The 17,830-nt window shown below is 38.6% G+C and overlaps 1 protein-coding gene across 1 annotated transcript in view; it reads right to left on the bottom strand.

Annotated features, from left to right (window-relative positions):
* Positions 1 to 15,278, bottom strand: part of LOC126259931 (uncharacterized) — a 132,374-nt gene extending 117,096 nt beyond the window's left edge. The window contains exons 1-3 of the mRNA XM_049957023.1: positions 15,072 to 15,278; positions 14,793 to 14,986; positions 1,941 to 2,142 (exon numbers count right to left, since the gene is read on the bottom strand). Coding sequence (XP_049812980.1) covers positions 1,941 to 2,142; positions 14,793 to 14,986; positions 15,072 to 15,263 — 588 coding nt within the window. The 5' untranslated portion in view covers positions 15,264 to 15,278. The remainder of the gene's footprint in view (positions 1 to 1,940; positions 2,143 to 14,792; positions 14,987 to 15,071) is intronic.
* Positions 15,279 to 17,830: the final 2,552 nt, after the last annotated feature.

Here is a 17,830-nt window from a genome sequence, read left to right as displayed (position 1 = left end):
CTGACAAGTCACCTATGTCACAATCTTTGATTGTATAAGGCATATTATGTGATGATAAAAATGGAAATAATCTGGTGCAGCAGCAGAGGCAATATGCAGTAAAAACCATCTTGAATACTAGGTCTTAATATTAATTGTGGTATAACAGAAATGTGTGTTTTCAGTGCAATCAGTATATGGAGATAACTACCTTACAGAAGTGTGTCATGGTGGTTTCTTCCAACATTAAGGAAACAGAATTTTAAACATAGTTGCCTGGAGTAACTGTGTGGAAAGAATAAGCAAGATTTGTATGTATATCACCTTTCAGGCTGGAATCTCAAGCAATTTGATGGAATACAGTGAAATAATTGTTTTTATGAGTGATCATTTTGTCTGATCAGTAATGAGAGTTAACTTTGCCTTAACATATGGATCTGTTACTGTGGAGTGTTTTTCAGGAGAACCTATTTTGCACCAGATAAGAAGAGCAAGTGTTTATTAGATAACGAAGCAATAATTAAATAATAAAATAATGAATAATGTTAGGGTCTTAATGGTTAGGAAGCCTGTCTCTGCAGTAGGGATTTTTTTTTTTGAGAATGCACTCCATTATCTAATGAGGTAAAAAATGTAAGCAAAATAATGGAGCTGACAGACATGATTGAGTAATGAAAAAGGTAAGTGTATATAAAACAAATGTGCTGTAACTATATCGATGCTCTATTTTTGAACTAGGCAGCATTGAGTACTGAATATATTGTGCAATTGTCTTTCAAATTGCAGATCATCAAAAATAATACAACACATCATTATCTTATCAACAATGGAAAATCCAGGATGTAATTTAACATTATGAGAAGGAAAGTTGCTACTCACCATATAGCAGAGATGCTGAGTTGCAGATAGGCACAACAAAAAGACACTCACAATTAAAGCTTTCAGCCATTAAGGCTTTCGTCAAAAATAGACACACATGCATGCACATGCCCATGCTCACGCGCAAGCGATGGCAGTCTCAGGCAACTGAAACCACACTGCCTCTCGGGTTGGCAGGGGTCAGCCGGTGACGGACCAAGAGGTGGGTGCTGGCCAGATTCTTGTTGATACCAATTGTTTACTTTTTTCCAAATACTGTACAAAATATGTTTACTACAATTTTATCAGAAATGAGTCAGATGTATGGGCATTTAAGTTTCCATCAACCTGCAAGAACATGTTGAAAGTCTCTTGGGTAATACAGTGGGGTTAAAATTGAATTCAAAAGACTTTGTTGTTTAATTCCTTCTGTTCTATTAAGACTGTACTTGGAGGAACAAAATATTTCTTAATATATGCTCTTTCAGCTTCATTCCTCATACCTCACATCTCTCTCCATGGAATATGAGGGAATTTCTGAAGTCTATACAAGGCCCAATATGATTCACATTCCTGCGCTAGCTGCCAAATATAATGTCATCCACCCAAGTGTTAACAATATTCCACTAACAGCATGTTTATTAGTAGACGCAGGTAATGTTATTAGGCACGCTATCTATCAGATTCAAACTAGACCGATTGTAAAAATAAACACAAAAATGTTATTGTTAGAAACCTGGAAATTTTGAAAAAAGTTATTCACTAATCTAGGCAAGATCATATATAATATGAACAGTGTGCAAGTTTCTGAAATTTGAAATGCTGAAACTATGTAGAAGAAAAATATTAAATGAAAAGTGATTGCAGAGTTAGATATGGCATATTTGTATCTTTATGTTGAGATGATTCTTACAATTTCATAATGATCTTGGTTGTTATAGTGTAAATCGTGTGCTTTCCCAACTTCATAAAATAGAAATTTTGCCAACAGAACAGGTGGAAAATCCATTGTTCCCTACAAACTGTAGTACCTCTATCAATAACATGACAGACATATCCACTTTGGCAGACATCCCTGATTATTGAAGAAAAAAGGTACTTACTCTACATAAAGATTGCACAAAAGCTGGAATACTGCTAATTACTTTGTATGCCAACAAGAAAGCATCATTCACTTTTTCATAAAGAAAATGATGTAGAACAATATCCACACACTGTGCAGGAAATCTGTTTACTGCCATTTTATGGCAAAGCTGCCTTAGTATTTCATAGATGTGTTCCTTTATATCACAATCCTTGTCATATCTAGAAAGAAAGGAAAACATACAAATCTTTACACTTTTTTTAAATGCCACAATACAGTGTAATTTTACTCTAGGTGCTCCACTGTTTTGGATGCACGCTTCATAATTCTAGACAAACATTTACTTTTTAAAATGTCAACAGTTAATAAAGTAATTTATTTAACAGCACCAAATCTTACAAATATATGCCAAATTACAGAAAGTGACTTATTACCAATGCATAAGGTTTGAAAAACATTGTTGGCACTCTGTAGGGACAGAGTAAATAGGTTGAACATTAGTTTTGCTGGCGTTGTGCTGGAAAAAGCAAACTTTTAATGTGTCCTGGCATACCACCAATATCCTTCACTGTACATTTCATTAAATTTGATCACAGTAACCTGAGTTAAGTACAAAAAATAAATTTGTAAATTTTATTAAGAATGAACCTCATTACTGTACATAATACAATTGGATATATGAACAGATTTACTCATCAAGTGCTAGCAGAAGGAAATACACACAAAACTTTGTGAAATGTGCAAACTTTCACAGCCAGTAGCAGCTCCTGGCAGAAGGGCTGAAGGGGAAGGAATATAGATGAAGGGGAAGGAATATGGATGAAGGGGAAGGAATATGGATGAAGGGGAAGGAATATGGATGAAGGGGAAGGAATATGGATGAAGGGGAAAGACTGTAGAGGTTTGGGAAATTGGGAGAGTTTGCAAAATTCGCTCAGAAACCCAGGTCAGGGGAGACTTCCCGAACAGTATGAGAGGGGACAACCGATCTTTAGGGACTGCACAGGATGAGATCTGAAAACCAGAGCGCTTAAAAGTGGAAATAGGGTTATAAGTGAGACAAATTTCTGAAAACCATCATGCAGGTGTTAATAAGAGTGGAAAGCTAAGTGCATTATATGTGATAGACTGGCATGAGGGGAAGGAGGGTGGATGGACAGGTTATAAAATATAAGACATACAAACTAAAAGGGAGTGAAGGAAAGAATTGTTACTAACAAGCAGTTGTGACTAAATAAATGAACAAATTTAGACAATGTAAAGCCAAATACCACCTTTGGAGATCTGAGAAATTGGTTTCAGGAGACAGAATCCAGATGGAATGTGTGGTGAAACAGGCACCGAGGCCATGACAGTAGATGTTTTAGAGCATTCTCTGCACCAAGTTATTGTGTGTTGCCAGTATACACTCTCCATCTATGCTCATTCATTACATACGGTAACTTAATGGTAGTTATACCAATGCGGAAGGCCAAGCAGTTACGTAATAACTGGTACAAGATTGTCATTTCACAGGTGGTTGTCCCCTTGGTAGTATATGTTTTGCCATTTGCAGGGCTGGTATGGGTGATGAGTGGAGAATGCCCAGGACTTTTAAAGGGGGGCAGCCACAGGGGTAGGAGATGTAAGATACGGGAATAAGTGCAGAAGGGGCATAGCATCTGAACAGACTATAGCTGGAACTGGGGATGGGGTAGATGGATGAAAAGCTATTCTATGTGAGTGGGTAAAATGGACCTCATTTCAGGGCATTATTTTAGGTCATAGGTCAGGATAGTACTGAGTGAGAAAAGGTGTACTCGCAAGCTGTTTTTTGGATGGATCAGCACACTTACAGCAATACACCACCACTCTCACCTCAGCCTTCATTTCAAGTAATTATTCCACCAGCCTACTTCAAAGGCAGATTTCCCTAGCCATCATATCCAACCTTGATTCTGCACTCCTCTTGTCACTCAATACTATCCTCTCTTGAATGTACTAATCAGCAACTTCAAAGCCCATACTGGCCTAGAATCATGCACTGAAATGAGTTCCATTCACTTCAGCAATTTACCTACAACACCTAGAATAACTTTTTGCACTCCCTGCTCCCTCCCCAATCTTCACAATCTCCTGCTCACATTCTATACCTATTCCCCTGCCATGTGGGTCCTATCCCCTGTGACTGTCCCTGCTGCACAGCTTGCCCTATTACTGATGCAAGGGGAAATGTCATGGAACAAAAACTGATCAATGGATGGATGTGTACACAAAGAGATGCATGGCACATTGCTGTCTCAGTTTGTGTCAGAGACGCAACATGACTGTCTCAATGAAGGATCATGCACTGCTTGTGAAGCTCTTGTATGCAAAGGTGACTGTGTGCTGGTAGCCCTGCAGAAGAGCTGGACACGCAATGTTATGAAGAACAGCACTGGTTCAGTGTCTGCTAAGAATCTGGAGGAAATAGTTATAAACTTTGAAAAGATGTGTTCTTTTGAAGTGCGATGTGGCTGAGAGAGGAAAGCAGTTGATATGACATCTGTTGAAGTGTCCATAGTGCTGCAGGAGTGGTTGAGTGATGGTGTGCAAACATGCAATGCCTGGGGAGTACCTAATGCTGGACATGCCTGTGAGCGTGGTGCATAAAATCCTACAAAACATTCTGGATTGCTACTCACACAAAATCATCCATGTTCAGAAGTTGATTCCTGGTGACCTGTCAATAAGACAAATGTTTGCTCTAGATTTTCTTGGTGACAAGTAAATGAACGATAAATGGCTATAGAACATTCCAGGGATAGACAAAGTCAATTTTCACCTCCAAGGACATGTCAATACACAGAACTGTAGAACATGGGGAAAAAAATCTGTATGCACATCAACTGATACCACTTCATTCTGCAAAGCTGACTGTAGTGCAGGTTGACGGCATCATTTACCACAGGGCTAAATTTTTTTGAGGAGATGAGTCTGTTACCTGTACCATCACTGGTCAACACTATGAGTGTCTTTTGCGCACCAACATGATTCTAGCCCTTCAACAACATGGATGTGTGGGTAGGATTACTTTTATGAAAGATGTCTCTCCTCTGTACATTGCACAGCCAGTGGCAGAGGCATTTTGGAAATGCTAGAATTATCATGTCATTTTCCTATAGCCTGGCCATCCGGATCACCTGGTCTTAATCCGTTTTGACTTCTAGCTTTGGGGTTATCTGAGATATGTTGTGTTCAGTGCTCTAATTATGAACACAGCAAAACTGAAGACACACCTTGTGCATCACATTCTGAACGTGACCCTGAGACACTCCAATCTGTTGTGGAGCATGCTGTTTCACAATTTCAACCAGTGGCAGAAAAATGGATAGTATTACTGTACACATCCTGCACCAGCCGTCTCACAACAATTGGAAACCACTGTCATTTTATCTTTACATGGTTTTTGACACCGGGACAATTAAAAACTGATATCTTTTGCTGTTCATCCAGTTTTTGGTCTTAGAACAATTAAAACCAATTTTTTCCCAACCAATGTGATATGACATTGTGGTGGTGGATGGGTTTACCTAGCTGTGCCATAACTGTTAACTGATGTACTTGTGCAGTCACGCACATTAAACAGTGCAGACAGTGTAATGCGCAGCCAACCACAGTGATGTTGTTGTTGTTGTTGTTGTCTTCAGTCCTGAGACTGGTTTGATGCAGCTCTCCATGCTACTCTATCCTGTGCAAGCTGCTTCATCTCCCAGTACCTACTGCAACCTACATCCTTCTGAATCTGCTTAGTGTATTCACCTCTTGGTCTCCCTCTACGATTTTTACCCTCCACACTGCCCTCCAATACTAAATTGGTGATCCCTTGATGCCACAGAACATGTCCTACCAACCGATCCCTTCTTCTGGCCAAGTTGTGCCACAAACTCCTCTTCTCCACAATCCTATTCAGTACCTCCTCATTAGTTATGTGATCTACCCATCTAATCTTCAGCATTCTTCTGTAGCACCACATTTCGAAAGCTTCTATTCTCTTCTTGTCCAAACTATTTACCGTCCATGTTTCACTTCCATACATGGCTACACTCCATACAAATACTTTCAGAAATGACTTCCTGACACTTAAATCTATACTCGATGTTAAATTTCTCTTCTTCAGTAACGATTTCCTTGCCATTGCCAGTCTACATTTTATATCCTCTCTACTTCGACCATCATCAGCTATTTTGCTCCCTAAACAGCAAAACTCCTTTACTACTTTAAGTGTCTCATTTCCTAATCTAATACCCTCAGCATCACCCGACTTAATTCGACTACATTCCATTATCTTCGTTTTGCTTTTGTTGATGTTCATCTTATATCCTCCCTTCAAGACACCATCCATTCCGTTCAACTGCTCTCCCAAGTCCTTTGCTGTCTCTGACAGAATTACAATGTCATCGGCGAACCTCAAAGTTTTTATTTCTTCTCCATGGATTTTAATACCTACTCCGAATTTTTCTTTTGTTTCCTTTACTGCTTGCTCAATATACAGATTGAATAACATCGGGGAGAGGCTACAACCCTGTCTCACTCCTTTCCCAACCACTGCTTCCCTTTTATGCCCCTTGACTCTTATAACTGCCATCTGGTTTCTGTACAAATTGTAAATAGCCTTTCGCTCCCTGTATTTTACCCCTGCCACCTTTAGAATTTGAAAGAGAGTATTCCAGTCAACATTGTCAAAAGCTTTCTCTAAGTCTACAAATGCTAGAAACGTAGGTTTGCCTTTCCTTAATCTTTCATCTAAAATAAGTCAGAAGGTCAGTATTGCCTCACGTGTTCCAGTATTTCTACGGAATCCAAACTGATCTTCCGCGAGGTCGGCTTCTACTAGTTTTTCCATTTGTCTGTAAAGAATTCGTGTTAGTATTTTGCAGCTGTGGCTTATTAATCTGATTGTTCGGTAATTCTCACATCTGTCAACACCTGCTTTCTTTGAGATTGGAATTATTATATTCTTCTTGAAGTCTGAGGGTATTTCGCCTGTTTCATACATCTTGCTCACCAGGTGGTAGAGTTTTGTCAGGACTGGCTCTCCCAAGGCCGTCAGTAGTTCCAATGGAATGTTGTCTACTCCGGGGGCCTTGTTACGACTCAGGTCTTTCTGTGCTCTGTCAAACTCTTCACGCAGTATCGTATCTCCCATTTCATCTTCATCTACATCCTCTTACATTTCCATAACATTGTCCTCAAGTACATCGGCCTTGTATAGACCCTCTATATACTCCTTCCGCCTTTCTGCTTTCCCTTCTTTGCTTAGAATTGGGGTTCCATCTGAGCTCTTGATGTTCATACAAGTGGTTCTCTTATCTCCAAAGGTCTCTTTAATTTTCCTGTAGGCAGTATCTATCTTACCCCTAGAGAGATACGCCTCTACATCCTTAAATTTGTCCTCTAGCCATCCCTGCTTAGCCATTTTGCACTTCCTGTCGATCTCATTTTTGAGACGTTTGTATTCCTTTTTGCCTGCTTCATTTACTGCATTTTTATATTTTCTTCTTTCATCAATTAAATTCAATATTTCATTTGTTACCCAAGGGTTTCTACTAGCCCTAGTCTTTTTACCTACTTGATCCTCTGCTGCCTTCACTACTTCATCCCTCAAAGCTACCCATTCTTCTTCTACTGTATTTCTTTCCCCCATTTCTGTCAATTGTTCCCTTATGCTCTCCCTGAAACTCTGTACAACCTCTGGTTCTTTCGGTTTATCCCGGTCCCATCTCCTTAAATTCCCACCTTTTTGCAGTTTCTTCAGTTTTAATCTACAGGTCATAACCAATAGATTGTGGTCAGAGTCCACATCTGCCCCTGGAAATGTCTTACAATTTAAAACCTGGTTCCTAAATCTCTGTCTTACCATTATATAATCTATCTGATACCTTTTAGTATCTCCAGGGTTCTTCCATGTATACAACCTTCTATCATGATTCTTAAACCAAGTGTTAGCTATGATTAAGTTGTGCTCTGTGCAAAATTCTACCAGGCGGCTTCCTCTTTCATTTCTTAGCCCCCAATTCATATTCACCTACTACGTTTCCTTCTCTCCCTTTTCCTACACTCGAATTCCAGTCACCCATGACTATTAAATTTTCGTCTCCTTTCACTATCTGAATAATTTCTTTTATTTCATCATACATTTCTTCAATTTCTTCGTCATCTGCAGAGCTTGTTGGCATATAAACTTGTACTACTGTAGTAGGTGTGTGCTTCGTATCTATCTTGGCCACAATAATGCGTTCACTAAGCTGTTTGTAGTAGCTTACCCGCATTCCTATTTTCCTATTCATTATTAAACCTACTCCTGCATTACTCCTATTTGACTTTGTGTTTATAACCCTGTAGTCACCTGACCAGAAGTCTTGTTCCTCCTGCCACCGAACTTCACTAATTCCCACTATATCTAACTTTAACCTATCCACTTCCCTTTTCAAATTTTCTAACCTACCTGCCCGATTAAGGGACCTGACATTCCACACTCCGATCCGTAGAACGCCAGTTTTCTTTCTCCTGATAACGACATCCTCTTGAGTAGTCCCCGCCCGGAGATCCGAATGGGGGACTATTTTACCTCCGGAATATTTTACCCAAGAGGACGACATCATCATTTAATCATACAGTAAAGCTGCATACCCTCGGGAAAAATTACGGCCGTAGTTTCCCCTTGCTTTCAGCCGTTCGCAGTACCAGCACAGCAAGGCCGTTTTGGTTATTGTTACAAGGCCATCCAGTCATCCAGACTGTTGCCCTTGCAACTACTGAAAAGGCTGCTGCCCCTCTTCAGGAACCACACGTTTGTCTGGCCTCTCAACAGATACCCCTCCGTTGTGGTTGTACCTACGGTACGGCTATCACTATCGCTGAGGCACGCAAGCCTCCCCACCAACGGCAAGGTCCATGGGGGGGGGGGGGGGGGGGGACCACAGTGATCATGTTCTGATTCATCTGTCATTTGTAGCTGCCCACATTTATGTTAAGATGCTCACAGCTCCATTAGCTGGAAAATTTTTCATAATTTTGTTGTTCCATGACTTTTCCTTGAATGAATAATATGCTGTTCAAATCAGATGTCATTCCATGCAGTGCTTCTCTTTCTATTCATTATGGACACCCTGTACTATCAAGGAAGACCACCTATGCAATGAGACTTATCGTGCACTGGCCGTTATGTTATCACTGCTCCATCTTCCAAATTGGCGTATCAGTATGAATGGACATGAATAGATTGTGTATGATGGCAAAAAACAATATCCCATTGCACAGCATGCTATACATCATGACAAACATGACCTCAGTGCATATTTCACCACACACACCATCTAGATTCTTCCTGCTGACACCAGTTTCTCAGAACTTTGCAACGGAACAGGCATCAAACTGTGTGCTTGGTTCTCACCATCCATTGGACCAAAATTTATGTTAATTTCATAGCATTTCTTCCTGTTACCTATTTCTTTTCTTCATTTCATTTAGTTTTCTACGTCTTATATTCTAATCTGTCTATTCCCTCCCTCCCCCCTCCCCCTTTCCTTCACCTGCCCATCACATATAATGCACTTAGCTTTTCACTTGTATTAACTATTGTGTCATGTTTCTTTTTTTTTTCCCCCGTAACACTATCTTCCACTATTAAGATCTCAGTCCCTAACGACCAGTCTTTACTTCTCATCCCATTCGGTAAGTCCCGACTTGGGGTTCTGGTTAACTTATCTATAGCTCTTCCCATTTCCTTGCCAGTCCTCTTCCTTCAACATTCTTCCTTTACCTTGAACACTTATGCCAAAAGGAGCCAGTTTGCACATTTCCCTAACTTTTGTGCAGGTTTTCTTCTGCCAGCACTTTGTGAGTACATTTTTTAAATCTGTCCAATTATATTACATTTTCAAAATCAATCATTTTTGTTGATATATTATACCCTGCTGCCATCATTCCTTGTAATCCAATTTTCACTCTTTGTTGTTGTTGTTGTTGTTGATCTTTTTCAAACTACCATCTGTTTTCAATTTTTTGTGCACGTTCAGTCATTTGCTTACCTGTGCTGCCTATTATTGATCTACTTTATGTTCCTATATATTCTTGTAGGGAATTCCACGTGCTTAAATGTGTCACTTTTTATTTATGAACTTTCATATAATCAACAGTTTATTATCCACTGCATGTCATCGGCCTGATTGTCTTTTGCTGATTTAATTCCATATTTGACACCACTTTACTTCTTGCCACTTACCTTAGCATTTAAGTCATTCTTTCATGCTTTTGTGAATTTGTTTTTTCAACAAATCGCACTGACTTTTACTGTCACCACCTGCATTGTTTTATTCCCCACAGAAGAGTTTTTCCTCCAATGACTTCCTCTTTATTTGTCCTATTTTTAAGCTTTTGTTCATTGTCACGTCTTTCATAACTTTCTTAATTAACACAATAAATAGCAGTTTGTTCTTACTATACGTAGTCCACTTTTCTCATTCGCTCACTACCTCTTGTTAACCCTTGCCTGATCATGATTTTTGTTCAATTTTTTCCGATTTTTCTACATTTTTTGAGTTTTCTGGGCTTTTTCCTTGTTTGTCCTCCATTTTTTTGCGCTCTGCTTTTCTTCGCTACTCCCACAATCTCTTAATATTCTAAACCCTTATCCTTAGTCATGATGATGAATCCCATTACATTATACTCAATCTTTTCAGAAACATGCTTTTACACAAACTAAACTAAGATCCCACATTTAGTTTCTTGGACACTGCTTGTCCCTGGGAGTTATCCCCAAAGACCTAACATTGAAAGTCCCTATTTCTGGATGTAATCCCACTCTTTAGGAGACACTTACAGTTTCAAATACAGCGATCTCTTGTACTTACCAGGTGTATAAGTGACCTACATAAACGTCTGTCAATTTCCACTCCACCGGACTTCTCTCCTCCTACAAAGTCCTGCTGTTTTCTGCCCCTCACGTTTCCTTGGATGGTATTATCCACCAAGCCAACTCTGAACTGCAACAACAGACCAGACTTCACCTCAAAGCTATCCTCCTTTCTCCTGAACAACCGGGGCAGGCGGGGCGGGGCAACAACCACCGTGTGGGAAACACAGAAAATTCTTGCTGCGTGTCTGGGGAGTGGTATGGATGCTGAAACATCACCAGCTGCTTCATGTTGACATTGTGCCAGAGATGAGTTTGGCCCATGCAATAGATTTGCGGGTGACAATGTATGATTGGCTGCTTCTCTCTACTATGGTGTTCTACAACCAAGCTTGGCAACCTCCTTAACCCCCAGCCTTCACCATTGCCTCCTAGAGCAATGGAAACTGATTACCACAAGAACTAGCCACAAAAGTTAATTGTTCTCAAGCTCTCATCTAAGTGCCTCTCACCACCTGAATTACCTGTATTATGAAAAGCTCTTGATTTCAGCTCCAAACCAGCATTGAATCTTGGTGCTTTGGCTACAAGCCTACTTTTCTTCACTTGTAATGTAAACTGGAATTATCCCTTTTCAACTCAGTCTCAGAACCCTTCCAACAGTAAACCAGACATTGAATCCTGACTAACAGTTCAGACCATGATCCCAACTTGATCCACCACCACTACCCCAAAATAACCATTTCCAAGCTTTCCAAGAATCCTTAACACCCAGTACTGTTTTGCAACCCTTTCTCAGGTCCCTACAATATGACCATAACCTCTCCTCTTCAGAACTACAAAACACACTTTGATCCATAAAAACTGATGACTACATCATTAACTTCATGGCAGACAAGTGATCTACCACTGTGGTGCTTGACATGAGAGTACATAAGTGATGGTCTAGACCAGTTTTCTGACACTTCTACATACTGCATCTGCCATGAAGATCTTATCTTTGTGGTACAGACTAATCTACAGTCCCTCCTTAAAAACTAAGTCCACTCACAAGTACTAACATCTCATCTCAATCCATAGAATTTATTTCCCACCCAAATCATGCGCTATCAGCTGTTACCTTCTTCCTATTATGTAAAAACCAAATAATCCTGGATGTCCCATAGTTGCTGGTTTCCAGGCATCCACTGAATGTATATCTGCCTTAGTTGATCAACATCTGCAACCTGTAGTGCCCTCCCCCCCCCCCCCCTCCCCCTTTATATTAAAGAAAGAAACCATTTCTTAGATCATCTGGAATGTTTGCCCATCCCAATAGTGCCACAAACATTGCTTATCATCAAGGCAACCTTCCTCTGAAACAATATTCCCTGTGTACATGGTATTTCTTTTGCTGACTTATCTCAACCAGCACCCACCTGATTCCAGAATCCCTATGATATCCTTCCTGCTCTCCTTAAGCAACTTCATACTTTTGAACAATAACGTTACTGTGAGGGGTGGACATACAAACAGATCAAGGGCACAGCCATGGGAACCAGGATGACTCCTTCCCATGCCATCCTTTTCATGGGTCATGTGGAGCAGGCTTTCTTTGAATCCATGAGCCTTCAGCCACTGGTATGGTTGGATACAATGACGACATCTTTGCCACATGGACTTATGTGGATGTTAATCTATCAACATGTTTGGAATCTCTAACTACATTCTTTCAGTTAAATTTCACAGGCTACTAATTCTGAATCCCATACCATTTCCTTGCTGTTAACCTAATCCTCACTGAGGGTCAGCTACACACTTCTGTTCACATTAAATCGATGAGGAAACAACAGTGCTTACATTTCGACAGTTGCCATCTTCTCTGTGTCAAGTGTTCCCTCCCATACAGCCTCGGCATTCATGGCAAAAATATTTGTTCAGATGCAGACTCTTTACAGCAATACACAACCATCCTCATCTCAGCCTTCACTAGATTTAATTACCCCACCAGTCTAGTTCAAAAGCAGATTTCCTGGATCATCACACCCAATCCTGGTACTGCTGATCGCTCCAGAAAACAAATTAGCCCCTCCTGTCACTCAGTACCATCCTGGTCTTGAACTATTTACTGGTTTCACTAAGCTCCATTTGCAAATATTTTTGTATTTCATTGAAATGCCTGTTAACTGTTACAGTCATCAACACCACTACAACAAGTAAAGTGCTTATTTTGGAACTTTAAACCAATGGACAGTTCCTTTAAATAAGATAGGTTCACAGCAGTTGGAATATTAAGGAGTTGTTATAAAGGTAACTTAGATATTTTATTGCTGTTCATGTTTGCTAGGTGTGAACATAGGCGATAATTTTTATGTGGAATTACGTACATAGATTTGCTAGAAAATCTAGAACCTGAACAAGTAATTTCTGAGTGCAATGACCATTTCTACACGATGAGTGACATAAGATACATTACAAGGTACAGATTTTTCAAGAATGTAATATAAAAACTTCTGGAACAAACTGAAAATAGACTAGAGTACATCACTAAAAGAAACAGAACATTAACTCCAATATAAAGGCTGCTTTTGAATCTGTGTTTTTTTAAGTTATTGAATCTTTCTAATGGTATTGGCAGACCTAAATTGTCTTTCTAAAGCAACTATCTGTCAATATATCAAGAAGGTTTCAGAAGCAATTTCTTTGCTGAGAGCCCTATATGTGAAATTCATGAAAGATGACGAAGCTCATTCAGTTACTCTAGACTTCTATATGATTGGTAACTTTCTTGGAGTACTACAAGCTACTCCTTCATTACTGTGCAGACAGTTTGTAATGCTATCCTGCTCATTAGGAATATAGTAGCTCTCTGGCCGGGGTCAGTTCAGTTCATTACTGTTTTATTTTTGACAACTCAGAAATTAGAATGTTATCTGCAACAGGAAGAATTCAAGAAGGATATTTGCAAGGTGATAATGGATACAGACTAACCATCCCTTCTAATTGCATTCTTAAATCCAAGAAATCAGGGAGAAGAAAATTATAACAGGGCACATATTAATACCAGAAACAATGACAAACAAAAGTATGGAGTTTGTAAAAGGAGATTCCTGGCTCCATCACTAGGAATAAATACATCAATATCATCATCAATGATTACTATAGTAGCTACTTCTGTATTACACAACATTGCTATACAACAAAGGAAGAAGAGCCTCCAGAAGAAAAGAAACACTGTTACTATCTTGAGGGGAAAAGATAAATTAACAGAAATTTAGTGTTTGGTGTCATACTTCCACATGATGGACCTGCAGTTGCTAATGGAAACAGAATTGTTAAAAATCAATTCCCCTAAGAAAAATGTGGGTTAACTGTGGTGAATATGTGAACACTTAATGAAGTTTTAATATAACATAAACAAACTCACATTTTATAATATTCTGGGAACAGACTTCAAGAAAGGGCTTTTTTTATATGTATGATCTTTATGCTGGAAAATCCATTGACTGACTGCTTGAATTCAATAAAAGAAGCTGTCTTTTGTCACAATTATTTATTTTATTTATTTAGGTATGCTTGAGAATAAAAAAGCAATACTAGAGGGTTCCTTATTGGTAACTATGAACAGAGTATTTACCACTACAGTATTGTCTGTAGAATGATAATGAGAATATATTGTTTCTTTACTTGAAGAGAAACAATTTTTTAATTTCTTATCATAACTGCTGTGTCTTCTTATGTGGGAATCATCACAGGCACACACAGGGAAGGAGAGAAGTTACTGTGGCCACCTCAAAATGACCTGTACGTAAAACTTTAGGATTAATTTTTCACTTTATTTCTAAAAAGAACATGAACTTAACTGAACTTGCTTCCTTCCCCTTTCTCCCATCTCTGTGCGTGTGTGTGACCATGTGCATCATGCATCAGTCAGCTTCAAGTGAGTAGTAACCTATCCTCATTTTTGTTTATGAGACAAAACTGAAACTTTTAAGGATTGTAACATACAAAACTCACCTAACTAACAGAAACATAGTGTCAAAAACTCTTATGAGGAATCTTTCTACTTCATCTGACTGGTCCAAAGAAAAACATAGGCAAAGAATGTTTGTCTCAACTAAAGACTTCATGAGTGTCACACAAGAGTTGCGTATTTCCAGTTCCTCACTTATTATTTCTTCCAACTGCTCCACAATAAATGTAAGTGTAACCTGAAATAAAGGAGTAAGATAGGTCATTCCTTCCTTAAAAATTTTCATAATGAATAACAAAAATGTAGAAGTTTGAAAGACATACCAATTCATTTTGTACTGATAATGGAGTTTTAATAACAGCTGTAATTTCACCAAGAGCACATGCTATCCAAATTTTCTCCAGTGTCCCTGCTGCAGTCATAGTCCTCCTGCTGATTAACTTTGATGCCAAATCTCTTGCAGCATTTAAGCCTTCAGAGCCTATAAAGGTGTTTTCTTTCCTCCTCTTAATCATTTTCAAAACCAAGGACTGAAAAATATACAAACAATAATTGAAATCCTTAAAAAATTACTCAGCTATTCCAAAAGGAAAATTTCTTTGAGTTACTTAAAATATCAGGAAAAATTGTTTTCACAATTGTTCATGTATCGCAGAACATAATGATTGGTATGTGTATGTAAGAACTAACTGGGAACCAACTAAGCTGTGCCAATGGTTAAGTTTCAATATGTGGCATAAATATTTACTTTTAAAATGATAACTTCACCTACAACAAACTTCATAACACAATAACAAAATTAGCAAAGACTGTTTACATGAAGGATGTGGCAATATGTAATACAAGGTGTAGAAAACACTGTCTCGTGACAAAATATTAATTTTTGGGTTCAGTTTAGTTTTGAGTAAACAGGGAAAAATTGTGATACATACACAGATGCTGAGTCACGATAGGTGACTCAACATCTCCACTATACAGTGAGTGGCAACTTTGCTTTTCACAATATTGTTACATTCAATCCTGGATTTTCCATTGATTTTTGATTACATATATAGACATATCTGCCTATTACAAGATGAGTGTATTGTTTTAAATTATTGGTTCATGTGTGAGTTATGGATTGATGTCCTACAGGAGTGATTTTTCTATCTCCCTCTGCCTAGACAGAACACAGTTTATGATCAGTTGCACTGGCAGTGACAGACAGACCAGTGAAACAAATGGGCAGTTCCAGTGGGTGACATCTGAATTCAAAAAGTGAATGACCAGTCAAAATCAAAGTTCCACATGTTAGCAAACGTCATTGTAAGTATGCACAAAACAGTCCTGGAAACAATACACACTGAAAAAGCAGTACAAGTAGGGTCCATCATTCTGCTATTGATGCTGCAAAGGCTTTACAGAGAACAATAAGGAACTGACGGACAAATGCAGGGTGGTAGTTTTTACCAGTGTTCTTGCACCAATAGACGGAGGAGGAGGAGGAGGAGGAGGAGGAGGAGGAGGAGGGTAAGATGTAGAAGTTATTACAATAATACAATTAATGAAATTTAACAAATTAAAACACAAATAACACTAAATTTTAGACTTGTTAGAAAAGAAAAGTGACACTATATGACTTTGAAACACTTTTGTGCTGATTTTAGATAAAAATATAACAACATAGGCAAGAACAAGCTTACAGAGCTAACAAAATAATATGATCGATAAAATAACTACAGAACAAGCTAAAAAGATTAAACAAAAGTCCGAAGTAATCAGTGCCCTTTGCTGTCATAGCTGCCAGAATGCAGAATGAGTAGTAATTTGAGGAACTTAACTGCCAGTGGCCTCTCTTACCCTTTGAAATACTATACCAAGAAAAGAATAAAACACTGTACCAGCCAAGAAGATTATATAGCCATTGTTATAAACTACAGAAAAGGGAAGGGACCATCAAATACAAGAATACTGTGATCAGTGGAAGAAGATGGAATGAATATGTCATTCACTCTATACTAAATAATGAGAGAGTAAGATACACATACAAAAGGAATTCAATGATTAATGTAAAACATTATCAAATAACCGAAGTAGGCATTGGGTACAAAATCAAGCTGCCCATTGTGCACTCTTGCTGGCTCCCATTTTTTGGCTTTATAAATTTCCAGCTCTTCTAACAAATCAAGAGTATGGCCTTTTTATGTTCTGTGGAGAATACATATACCATTCTCAAAACACCCTGTAGTATGGTGAGTTTCTTCTAAATTGTACCCAAAGGCAGTTTTGTTATGTTGCTGTATGTGCTTCTTAAACCTTATATTGAAAGAGTAGCTTGTTTGGTCAACACAATACTTATGACAATTATTACAGTCAATCATGTACACCACACAGCCATCATCAAATTTGTAATGTGCACTTTTCAACTCGTCTTTCACCAAGTTTTTGGGTGGTGTTAACTTTAAAACCCCATCTAACTTCACATTTTCCGATACACTTATTGTACTCTTCCCTTTTTATTGGGGTTTGTACAATTATAAAAAGCAATGAACATGAATGAACTAACAGTAGTGACATCTAATGTGTCTACAACAAACATTTTGTCACTACTATACCTCAGTTCATTTTGAACAGTAGCAATGTTAACATGATGACTGGTAGCACTGCAGCCTAGTGTATAACAAATTTTAAATACATTTAACAAAGCTAAGCTGATTTTGCATGTATTTCTTGACAATGCCACTAGGGCTTCATTTTATTATAATATGTTGTAAAACACAAGTACCTCACCACATTTTAAGCCTGTTTCCACATCTCTGAAGTAATACTTTTTATTATGGCACATTTTATTGTTTCAAGATGTAAACTGTCCACTAGTTATATCTGGATTTCCCATGTTTTGCTGCGGATCTGAAGATGGTCATCACTGCAACCATGTACTCTAAGGACTGCAAAGTTTTATGATCACTGACAGAAATAAAAGAAATTGCAACAAGTTTACTAGTTCTAATCTGAGTGTGGCTGGATTTGCTCCAGCCCACACTAGTTAAGCCACACTCCTATTTGGGAACTTATTCAATGTGCTCCACCCTTCATTAACCAT

This window comes from Schistocerca nitens, chromosome 5 (genome assembly GCF_023898315.1).
Source record: "Schistocerca nitens isolate TAMUIC-IGC-003100 chromosome 5, iqSchNite1.1, whole genome shotgun sequence".
Taxonomy (NCBI): domain Eukaryota; kingdom Metazoa; phylum Arthropoda; class Insecta; order Orthoptera; family Acrididae; genus Schistocerca; species Schistocerca nitens.
The sequence above is the reverse complement of the archived record's forward strand: the minus strand, read 5'-3'. Positions and strand labels throughout refer to the sequence as shown.